Here is a 12,997-nt window from a genome sequence, read left to right as displayed (position 1 = left end):
TGTCTTCTCATTGTCCCGATAATCCCGGGAACCGAATGGGATGATTGGGATCAAAATGGGACATCCCAGAGACGTAGTGTGCTATGTAGGTGGGCTTGAGCTCACTGATGTCTTGTAGCTTGTACTTATTTGTGCTCGAGTTCATTACCTTCAGTGTGACTCGCGCTTCTCGGTCTCGATCTCATATCCTTCATTGAGGTTCGTGTTCACTATTCTCCTTCGGGGACGCGCTTAGTTGGGATCGGGCTCATTAATTTCAATTGGGCTCAAGCTCACTCGCACAGGTCACTTTTCTCATCTGGGCTTGAACTCATTGACAACAGTGGGGCTTGAACTCGTGTGGACTCGGGTTCATTATCTTGAGTGGAGTTCGCGCTCACAATTCTCATTGAGGTTCACGCTTGCTCGGTCTCACATCTTTCAGTGAGACTCTGCTTAGTCGGGGTCTACTCATTCTTCAATGGGACTTGCACTCACTAATCTCCTTAAAGATCACACTCACTAAACTCTTTCAGGAAAATATCTACCTGAGCTTGTGCTCACCACATTCGGTGGGGCTCGAGCTCACTAGACCCGTGTTCACTCGTGTTTCGCCTCATTTGCCTCAACTGGGCTCAGGCTCAAAACTATCAATTGTGCTTCAGCTTACTTATGTCAATTGGGCTTGTACTCATTTTAGTTCCGGTTCATTATCTTCAGTGGGGCTCGCGCTTATTCTCATTGAGGTTCGCGTTTACTCAGGCTCGAGGCTCACATACTTCAATTAAGCTTACACTTACTAATCTCCTGGAGCTCGCGCTTACTAATTTCGTTCGTGCACATGTTCACTTGGATACTGTGAAGCACTCAAATGAAATAGCTTTAACAAATAAAGAGTTCTAATTTTTTCTATTTATGAGTACAATAAATTGTTGAATACAACCAACACTGATAAAATAAGAATAAAAGAAAATACAATCACATTTATCGAACATTGGTCGACTTCCAGTCCTCCTGTATGTATTTGTAATTGCACCCCCTGTTAGACGTCGCTCCCTTCTTGCCTGTTTCACAATGTCACGGTGGTCTTCTGTCATAATTGACCGTGATTGATTACCACCTCTCATTCGCACGGAACTGTCTCTGGTTCGGAATGCTCTTCATGGACGTGAAACATCGCTGTGAGTAAAACCAAACTCCTGGCCACACACGTTACACTTCATCTTCCTTCATTTTCCGACGATTCTTCCCCGTACGAAGTCACACAAATGTTGTCTCCGGGTCATCTTGTAACACTATCACAATGTACACTCATGTCCAAAATTATTGTCGCATATCTATAAATATGTTGTTGCAGGAATATAATTTGATAACGAATTCGCCCATTATTTCTTATAATGTTAGTATGTGTATAATTGGCAAAGACATGTATGTGGCAAATTTCATGTCAAAAGACCAGTAAATAAGAACAATAAAATGAAAACAAATCTTCCTTGTCCGTTTAGCAACATTTTGTTTTACTGATTCTAATTTTCGTATTTATAATTCTTTTCCTATGAAATTCACCATAAATATACATTTTCCGATTATACACATATAGTATCAGTATTAAAAGTACCCTGCAAAATCATTATCAAATTATATTCTTACAAGAAGACAGTTATAGATATGCGACAATCATTTTGGACATGAGTGTACCTTAACAGCTCGTGTTGAGGAAGCAGACCCATTCGGCGTTACGGCCACGCTGACGTCACGCTACGCAACATCTTGCTCCCTGGAAACACACCACCGGTATATAGAATATAATAATTGTAGAATGAAAATTACATTATCTCTTTTAAAGACAAACAAGTGACACCAGGGCCGGCTCTACCATGTATGCAACACGTGCATTTGCATGGAACGGCAAGTTTCGAGGGCAGAAAAATCTGTTATGACGATATTATTTAAAATAAATATTTCTTGTTGGAAGGACTTCATGATGATGATAGCTAAATTTATTAAACTGACCTTCTATTTGAATACTACATTCATAAATCTTGTTTAGGACGCATTAGTCTAAGGTCATATGGACAATGCTAAAGCAAATGGTCAAACAAATCGCAACATGAATTCCTTGATCGTTATCAAATACAAGAACTCCATTCGCGAACACGTGTTCCAGTTAGTTGGTTATCACAGTTTTGATATGAAAACTAGTCTTGTCTTTGTCACAAACAACTTCTTTATAATTGAAGGTGGAAACAAGTTTTTTAAATTTTTAACAGAAGTAGAAGGAAAATCAAAAATGAAGACAAAAGAGCTAGTTGCACTTGAATTGCAAACTGATATATTGAGATTGAAGCTCGATGTTAAATTTTATAAACAAGATTACCATCTTTCCTCTGCAGGCGTGTTCGCTTTATTTTTCACTAACGTAATAGATTATAATTTAAAGAAAAAACAGACACAACGAGATCGTATTTGTAGTGTTTAGGCCTTTCTGAGTGCGAGTGATCTCTCCACTCTTCGTTGTTCATGATGGGGTATCATACTTAAAATCGTAGCTTTTAAGATTTTGTTCTTTCTGGAGAAAGGGGTGGGGGCGGCAAATTATGCCATTGTACAGGATGGCAAATTGCCTTGGGCCAGCCCTGGTGGTATCCATTAAGGGAGATTTCTCTGTATTACCATTTAATTACACATAGTGTATTTTTTTTAATATCTAACTGCATTACAAAATGGCAGAAAAAGTTATGTTAAAATATAAATAGTAAAACTAATAATGACATAACATTTATACACTAAATGAGAACTATAAATTAAAGTACCTCTGCTTTCACAACGAAATCTCCTTTCCGGTCATTGTCTGAAGTTCCGCCTAAAAATGAACTTACATTGAACACAGGAGGTTCATCATTTATATCTAGTACCTGAAAGAAATAGATATGCTCATATTAGAACTCTATCAACAACGACATTTCATTATTATGAACAGGTTGATCACAATGTGACACTATTACACTACTCACAAACTTCAATAATGTATGAACCCATACATTATAAACACTTCAGAACAAGATGCATATATGCGTAACACAATTGTAAACTTCTTTATTTTGTACTGTGAATACCTAATGAAATAGGAATATACTATTTTATTTCAAATTAAACAATTTTTATACTTATTTATGTAACACGCTGCGATGAATAATAATAATAACATTTCACTTTGAGCTTCTCTAGCATAAGAAGTAAGAAAACATGCTTATTGATAGGTCTCTATGTATACTTGTTTTAAAAAAGACTTAAAAGTCTCGTAGGTTTTGTTACAGTTTCTACAAATCTTCTACATTTGTAATCGTCGAGAGCGTTTTCAAAATATGTCGACAAAGAGCTTCATATCTAAAGTGCTCGAGTATTGTTTTACGAGTGCCAATAGATTAAGGTAGGAGATTTTATCGTGGCGTTAGCATTCGTTCATAATTGGTGTACTATTATGTTTTCACAAGTTGTTCAAGCACCAATCGTTACGACTTCTGCATTTCGTAAAGGACTTTTATAAGGATACAACATATACAGAGTGTTTCAAAACAACACCGACCACATTTAGGAGGTGATTTCTGACACCAAGATAAGACGAAAAGTACATACCAACCTAGGTGCATAAATGCTTCCTTTCGGAGTTATAGGCTGCTGAAAACATGAAAAAATTAACTTTAAAGGTCCATAGCTCCTAAATTATGAGACTTACTGTAGTCGGGTCAAGACTTCACTTAGGAATTGATATTTGCGCTATCCAAAAATAAATGTTTCAGAATCCTAAGGTACTCACGCAACAATTTTTATACAGGAAGTTTGGCTACTGGCATATAATTTGAAGTACTCACCAACTACCTCTATAAAAATTGTTGCAGAAGTACCACAGGATTCTTAAACACGGATATTTAGGTAGATCACATACTAGTTCCTAAAAAAAAGTCTTGACCCGGCTACGGTAGGTCTCATAGTATTGGAACTATGTACCTTTAATTTTTTTTTTCATGTTTTAGAAGCCTATAACTTTGAATGGAAACATTTGTGCACCCAGGTTGGTCTATACTTTTCGTCTTATCTTGGTGTCAGGAATCACCTCCCAAACGTTGTCGGTGTTGTTTGGAAACACACTGTATATAAGATCTTTAAAATATTTCTGTCGCTCTTCTTGTTGGATAAGATATTTACTTTATCAACTTCAACTTCCAATTCGAAAGCTTGTTTATTGCAGCCTAGAAGATTCAATAGTGGTAATGCTTCGGAACTGTTCAAAAATATTTCTGATTATGCCAACAAACAACTGAAAGGTTTCAAATACTGATCTGCAAATCTCTCTTTAAATTCTAATATTGTATGGTCGAATGCCTCATTAAAAATTTACTTTACGTGAATTGTTTCATCTTGAGTCATATTTAGAGATTCTTCAACAACAAAATCGTTTAAAGACGAGAGAATCTTCCGAATTCGCTTCAACGGAGAGAACTCACAATCTGATATTTTAGTGCAAATCTTCTATAATTTATCTTAGGCTGTAGGAAACTTGTTGTCAAATCCTCTGCTCCAAAACTGACATAAAGTACCTCAAAACTTGATATGTTTTTCCGAGATGCATTTCCATCTTGTAATGCACTGTTAGCTGTCTTAAATGTTGTTAGGATTTGTAACATTAGAGGGCTAATGAAACAGAATTCTAATGCTCAGCACTTTCTTGAAAGTCCTCAGTATCTACATGACGTAATTTCCCTTGAGAAAAAACTCTAGAACAGATATTGTATCATAAAAATTCTTTTAGTAGTTTTCACTGTTTCCAAGTGGCCAGTCCATAGTTTATCTGGCCTTTGTACATCTGTCACATTTGATATTTTCTGAATAACCTGTACTGCAACTTGGATAATTTAAAATACTTTCTTACATTAGGGATCGGTAAACAAGTATGAATTATTACAATATTATAGCAATGAATATAAGGGAAGCTTTTCTTGTAATAGTTTATGAACACCCTCCCTTACATCCTGCTATCACACTATAAATATACCACATTGACTTGATCCCTAGTCTTTCGTTGCAAGCGCTGCTATCGGCTGAAGGAATTCCACTCGCTTTCTCTCGCTTAGCAACAGCTGAACCCTTATTGGCTCAACGCGTGGTTGTGTGAGGGTGTGAGCTTTAGTTCGCATTTTTGCCACGGCTCAAGACATTTTGGCAGCACAATAGCACCACCATAATACTAACAAATTATTTCTTCTTTAGAAATCCTACTGTTCAAAGACTTTTTTCTGGTATGTCTTTAGATGATAAATCCAGTAATTAAAGAAGGCTCAATAAATATTCATGCATTTTACCTTCTTTCACAGACCTCAGAACCACTGACAACTTTTCCACACCAGAGAAGTCTCGTGTTAATGTTCAAAGGAAAATTATGCACACTTTTTCTAAGCCAGAAACTAAAGATAGTGATATTCAGGGAAAATTTTATTAGTATTATCGAAAACGCAAATGCAGTATTTACCAAAATTTTTATTAAAGTAAAAATAATATTGTAAATGTTTAAAATAATCATTTTCTAAACGAAATTCTGAAAATACTTTTTCGATTTTTGTTGAAATGGTAAGATTTTAAAACTGCACCTTAAACTCTGTATATTTGAAATTTAAAGTTTACTCACATGAACGTTAAGTGTAAATGTTGAACCGTCATTTATTACAGCAGGTTTCGTGTCCTCTCCTGAAGCTATTATTGTCACCTGAAAATCATGGCCAAGTTCCTCACTTTCGTAATCTAATACTTTCTCCAATGTTAGTTCAGGTTTCTTGTAATCAGGGATACTAAAACACTGCCCACAAGGATCATCTGAAATAATAAAAAGGCCAACGTTATTGAAAAATCAATGTTTGCTTTGTGGGCAGAGGACTGTGCAAATGGCAAAGGTACGATAAAGAGAATATTATTATTATTGCTTTCTTAACAGTTTTAAAGTAATAACAGAATAATACAGAAAACTGGACACTAGAATGACAGAGACTCAAATTCCAATTTCCCATTTACCATGCTGTTTCTTCACCGATTGACCTACTGGCGAAACAATCAAATTTTTTGTTTCTGAGCTTCCTTTTTCAAAGTGTAACTCACCATCTAGTTGTAAGTAATCTGTAGAATAATTCAATAGCGGTACATAATTTAATTCCGGAAGCATTGGTATACTATATATATATATATATATATATGTCACTGTTATGTCTAAAGTTATAATTATATATATATATACAGGGTGATTATAATTAAAGTCCCACTTTCAAAATGCTGTAAAAAAAGAACCACTGGTCAGAATGACTTCAAATTTGAACCGAATATACTTGAAGAAGGGGGGAACGGTATGGCATAAGAAAAACGTTCCAAAATATATCAATAACTAAAATGGACGTTGTAAGCGTCATAACTAAAATGGATTTGGCTACAAGTGACATTTTGAATCAAAATACGACGGGGTTGGCATGAGATGCACATTAAGCCAACTGTACTGTTCAATGTGCATGATTGTTTCGGTTTTGAGACGAAAAGAAAATGACTTCTAAGTAATTCAACTTGTAGCACTGTTAGTTTAAAGCCTATCCACCACGGCGAGGTTGTACCACATTGGATAGGAGAAATAAATTTTTAATCACCCTTAAGCCAAAAACAGCATAAAAAGCACACAACGATTCGGTTCTCCTATTTCGATTCAAAATGTCACTTGTAGCCGAATCCACTTTCGTTATGCCACTTACAATGCCATCTATTGATACAATTTGGAACTTTTGTTTCTTATGCCATACTGTTTCCCCTTTTTCAAGTATATTCAGCTCAAATTTTAAATCATTTTGACCAATGTTTGTTTTTTTACACCACTTTGAAAGTGGGACTTTAAATATAATCACCCTATATATATATATATATATATATATATATATATATATATATATATATATATATATATATATATATACACAACGTATTGTATCTTCTTCTGTACTATCCATTGTTCTTGGATAACTTTTATGAAGTGATAAGAGATGAGTGATCACCAGAAGTTTGAAGCGTAAAGTGTGTGTGTAAAAAAAAAAAAAAAAAAAAAAAAATGGTTGCGTCGTTGGTAGTAAAATTACTTGGTCAATCTCATGATAAGGAGAAGATCGGAGTTGGAGTTTCTGCAAGTCTAGAATTTTTTATGTTATCCGATCGTTTTTCTACTCACTGGTGCTTAGTTCCTTTGAAATAACTTGAATACAAGACAATATTGATCGTATTATTAATTATTTTACGAACACAGCTGGTAATGGAAAACAGAAGCAAATAAAATTAGTGCCAAGAACAAAGTTCGGCTGCCCTAAATTTATTAGTGACTAATGTATACTTTCTGTGCACATGATAACAGGTTTAGTTCCCAGCGGTTCGGACTCACTTTAAACAGTAGTATAGACATGGGCGGATCCAGGGGGGGGGGGGCGATTGCCCCTCCTCCCCCCAGAAGAAGAAACTTTCTTATTTTATATATATAAATAAAACCCAGCTCAAAGTTTGGAGCCCTTAAAAGTAGCAGTATGATAACCCACCGCCCCCCCCAGAAGTCGGTCCTGGATCCGCCCCTGAGTATAGATTTCATATCATATACATTGGCACTTAAAAGGGACATTAATCGCCAACGAACTAATTTCACTGTGCCGTAGCAAAGAACTTTCAACGCGCCATAAAGCATCACTGAACATCATTTGCAGCTTAAATCTATGCTACAAAGATATTAATCCATGTTTTTGAGTACTTACATAAAATATAAATGCTCCTTGTTCCATAGCAAAATATTCAAACATGACTGAGGTGGGATAAAAAAAAATCCTTGATAATTTGTATATGGCGACTCTTTTATTTAATGCATATAATACTTGTATTTAATGTGCTATTAACTGTACTGTTTCGGTGTTCCCTGACATCTTCTTCAGCAGATCTAGGTAACTCATCTCATTTTTTTGAATTTATCTTGAACTATTTCGTCTGCACGGTAAACATTGATAAGGTTAACAAATAGGTTAATATGATACTGTAAATTGTGTGCACTAGAATAATTTGATTTTGAAAGTCCTGTTCTTATGAAAAACTTACGCAGAAGATTTTTATGATCACTTATTCGGAACACTAAAAAGTGTTAGGTATAATTCTACTTCGTAATAAATTGACCAAGTGTTTACTGCATAATTTATATTTTTACCAATTCCTCGGCAAGTTAAAGAAGCGTGTAATCATCAAAGGTTAATGTACAATTAACACTTAATTGGAAATTTAAAATAGTAACAGAATCTTCACAAAGTACCTGTTACGACTGAATTAGATTTCTACAAAGTAACAGAAGATTATGTCTTCATAAAAGTCTTTCGGTGAGGAAGGTGTCAAGGACTATCGAAAGAGTACAGTAAATATTAAAATAAATATAATAGACGCAGTAAATTAAAAATTGTGCTTATAAATCATAACAAACACGCGTCAAATTGAATGGCGAATCATTAGCACGCAATGCAATATATTTCTGAGAACGTACATTTATCACGTTATTCATTTTCTTTAGTTTTCTATTTCTAGCTGATAACAGCAAGTAGATAATCGAGTGGTCTTGCAGTAAATTTCATTCACGTAAAACTTTAAATAAATACGAGGGCCGTTCAGAAAGTAAAGAAAGGTTGCGCATCGCGCGCGGCGCCGAACCCCCACAACTGCGATCGCCTGCGCGGCAGTTAGCTTCTTCCTTCCCCTCAGAGTGAGCCGAGTCTCAATGCTGTACGGTCACGCTACTTGTTTTTGCAGCAATTAAAAATGGCGGCGCCAATCCAAACTGCCGCCAAATGCGAAGTACGTAGTGTTATTCGTTTTCTGAAAGCGCAAGAAGTTAAGCATATTGAAATTTATAAGGAAATAAAGAATGTTTATGCTGATAGTGCAATGAACGAGTCATCAGTGAGGAAATGATGCATTATGTTTAATCAAGGAAGGACCAATGTGCATGGTGAAGATCGGAGTGGGAGTCATTACTTGTTTCGGAAGAACTGAAGGAAAAAGTCGAAGAAAAAATTCCCGAAAAATGCATTTATTCCCGAAACTTAAGCAATTTTTGGGTGGGAAAAAGTTCGCAAACGATGGGAAACTCAAGTGGGCAGTGACAGCTTGCCTCAAATCTTTGGTGGCAGGAGAGTATAACATCGGCATTAAAAAACTGGTCCCACGTTATAACGAGTGTCTTGACAACTATGGCGATTACATAGAAAAGTAGTGTAAGATCCTGTGGCTTTGTAAATGAAGTTTTGTGCTGATATCGTTTCTTTTTTATTTAACCGTGTCAAAACGTTCTTTACTTTCTGAATGACCCTCGTATTTTTCGCGGAATCATGATTTCAGGTACCTAGGCATTTAATGATTTTCACTTACCGTGGATGTAATAATAAATTGTGTATTGGTAACTCTCGCCAGTACTTGGGTCTATAGGATGTATAGCCTCAGTGATTTTTATTATTCCAACTTCTTCACGCCCTTTTTCACCCTCTGGAAAGCAAATAAATATATTGATATGCATTAAAGATAATTATTTGTAATATTCTCCTTATACTAGCTCTGCTTATGAGCAATAATTAAAAATAATAATAAAAACTGAGCAAAATAAACCAATTTATTGTTATAAAACTAATATCTTGTGACAGTTTCGCTAATCAGCCACTTAGCTTTATTAGTTACTATGACTTACATGACAATTAACAGAAGATCAAATAATAAGAGACAGCTAAAGTCTTCTTGTAACCTGATTGGTAGCTTACAGTATTTTTCTCGATCTTCTAGACATTTTTCAGTTGTCGTTTTGTACCCTTTGAAATACATATATAGTCGTCTACATATCTGCTAAAATGTTCTAATTTATCTCCTCCATTTAACCTTACTTCAATCTCCCAATCATTCATAGCTACCTCTAATAATTTGGGCTCAACCGTGATCTATGCTAAGTTTTTCCTTACTTCTAACTAATTTATCACCTACGACACAGTAAGTGTTCATTCACATGACTCTCAATACCTCGTTTCATTTTGTAGCAAAATACAACAAGTTTTGACTCACGTAGTATACTAGTTCAGAAACAAGCCACTGCAAGCACTAGCGGAAGTTGCAGCAAAGATGGCTGCCTTCACTGGCCCCGAGCGTGCTAGCTATGTGTTTTGGTTGAAGAATCCATGTCTGCAACAATTGTGCAACGTAATTATTGTTCAAAGCATGGTAAAGATCCTCCCAGTAGGCCTACTATTTATCAGTGGCCTATTGAAACTGAATGTTCGGTAAGACACAACAAATCTACAGGTCGTCCCCGTGTGTCTGAAGACGTTGTAGATCAAATGAGACAAAGCTTTGGGAACAGTCCTACAAAATCAACCTGGCGTGCTACTCGACAGTTGGGCGTCCTACACATGACAGTTTGACGTGCGTTGAGAAAACGGTTTCATCTCAGACCATACAAATTACAAATGGTGCAAGAATTAAAAGACATTGATAGGATTGCTCGTAAGGAATTTTTTATCTTCCTCATAAGGACATTTTTGCTGCAACAGCCGCTAGCGCTTGCGATGGCTTGTTTCTGAATTAGTGTACTACGTGAGACAAAACTTGATGTATTTTGCTACAAAATGACACCAAAATCATGTCTGTAAGACAAATGAATAAATCAATATGTTTTCAAAGTTGTAAAATCCTTTTTGATACACCATGTATTATCTTTCATATACTTTGTTAAAATCCTCATTATGTTCTTCCTTTTTAAACTTGGAAACATGGCAATCACGTCCACACTAAAATTATAGTTTTAGCTTTAATCTGCCCTACTTCCGCCAATCTTTTTCTTAGTTCAACTGAGGTCCTCACACTACTACTCTCTTGTTGCGCCTTTATCACCTCTACATTTTAGCACTAGTCTTAGTTTAGCTTCTTCCTTGTGAATTTTCCTGAAGCCTTTTATAGCTGCTATACCACCTTCTTCATTTAGGCCCTTTTAATAGCTTTCTTTCATTAATGATACTGTTCCTTTTCCTTTAATTTATTCACTTCTACCATTGTTTCTTCATTACTACAATTGCACCACCTTTATCTGCTTGCTGTACACATATACATCTTTCCTTTTGTTTATGTCTTCCAAAATTTTAACCTTTTTCTTCGATAGGTTTCCCCTTTTCCTTTTAAGTTCCTTTTTACTATTACCTTGTCTCCCTTTCTTATACTGTTCCTTAGTTCTTTGTTTTGTACCTGGGATATTGCTTGCTCCACTGAATATATGACTTTCTCTGTGTCCACCCTTTGTCTTCTCACGTTAAACTTAGAGTCTAAACTCAATAGTTTCTTCTCGTCTTCCGATATCTGAACATCATCTATTACTACTACTTTTTTTTTGTCTATGTCTCCATTCTCTTTCTCGTTCCATCCTAATCGCTTGTTTTTCTCCTCAAATATATTGTGCACTTTCTTCCACACACTGAGGCTCTTCATAACAGTGTCCCTGGTGAACATCAATAACCTATCGTTTATGTCACACTTCAACTTCTTTGTATTTTCTTCACTCCTATTTAAAAACGTTCCCAAATTCTTTGTATTTTATTCATTCCTTTAAAAAACGTTCCCAACTTCTTTGTATTTTCTTCACTGCTATTTAAAAAACGTCCACAACTTCTTTGTATTTTCTTCACTCTTATTTTAGGGTTGCCATACTTTAAAGCGGGGGATTCTGAACCGTAAGTACTGATGTGAACTTGTATATTACAAATACTGACCTGGCATCTTTCGGACCTTTTTTTTTTATTTCTTTGTTAAGTGACACTTCCAATGTACTTTTCTAACGAAACTAAAATAAAGCAAATTTAGTTTTTGCCTTTAATGTTTTATTAAGTTCAACAAATGTGAGTCTCGAATTGTAAAGTATGAAATATGTACTATAGTAAGATATCTGTAATTGTAAAGATATCTGTAAGACAAGTTTTCCAAAAAAAGAAAAGAAAGCAAGCGATATATGGAAAATATTGTTCATACGGTTTTCTCTGTAAGAAACACAAAATAATCTCTAAATTTTTTATCATAACAAAGGTAAAACACTATGAATTAGAGCAAATCTCTTATTAGAAAACGGCTCTGCGCACGCGCACTGGGCAAATAGCTCACAGCCTGAGGCTGAGCGCGACTCCAAATTTAACTCAATCGGAATTGAAATTGACATAGAAATATAGCGGTTTACGTTGAATATAACAACTTCAACAAAGTCGTCTTAGATTTTTCTCCAATCCAAAAAAGCGGATGATTTTTCGTGGTTAAGAGGCGATTAAGCGGGGGACGAATATAGGACCTGAAAATCGAGTGGTACCCGCTAAAATCGGGAAATATGGCAACCCTATCTTATTTAGAAAAGTTTCTTTATCTAACTTAATTCCCAATCAGTTCCTTCTCTATCTTTCTAACAAGTCTTTCATATCTGCTTGATTCGTACTTCACACCTTTCTTTATCACTCCTAATTCTTTTGAAGTAACTTCTTCCTCTAAACAACTTCTTGTAACCATACCTGCTACCTCTTGGATATCTCTGTCTCCTGTCTTTCCATTTATTTTTCTCCTTTCCAGCATTGGATCTACATCAACTGTAATATTCACCATTACACCAGCTTTGCTTATTATATATCATCATCATCATTTCATCATAGGTATTCTGCCTTTATTGACAGGTCAATTGCCACAACTGAGAAGCTTCCACGCTCCATAATCTTTCGCTAACCTCTTCGTCTTCACGTAACGTTTTTTCTGTTTTGATATCGTCCATCAATTGTAGCCTCCTTCGCCCCTCCCTCTCTTTCCTGCCACCATATCCTCAAGTACCCTCATGACACAATTGATTTCTTAGCCAATGCCCCAACCTCTTCTCAATAATATCTAAAATTGGTCTTTTCTCCCCCACCATTTCTAACAC

The 12,997-nt window shown here is 35.6% G+C and overlaps 1 protein-coding gene across 1 annotated transcript in view; it reads right to left on the bottom strand.

Moving 5' to 3' along the window:
* Positions 1–12,997, bottom strand: part of LOC145661881 (cadherin-AgCad1-like) — a 233,881-nt gene that overhangs the window by 51,747 nt on the left and 169,137 nt on the right. Inside the window, exons 21-23 of the mRNA XM_081727223.1 lie at positions 9,445–9,558; positions 5,663–5,847; positions 2,793–2,894 (exon numbers count right to left, since the gene is read on the bottom strand). Of these exons, the coding sequence (XP_081583349.1) occupies positions 2,793–2,894; positions 5,663–5,847; positions 9,445–9,558 (401 nt within the window). The remainder of the gene's footprint in view (positions 1–2,792; positions 2,895–5,662; positions 5,848–9,444; positions 9,559–12,997) is intronic.

Source organism: Thermobia domestica, chromosome 10, assembly GCF_964235325.1.
Source record: "Thermobia domestica chromosome 10, izTheDome1.hap1.1, whole genome shotgun sequence".
NCBI lineage: Eukaryota > Metazoa > Arthropoda > Insecta > Zygentoma > Lepismatidae > Thermobia > Thermobia domestica.
Note: the sequence above shows the minus strand (reverse complement) of the source record. Positions and strands in the feature narration are given on the sequence as shown.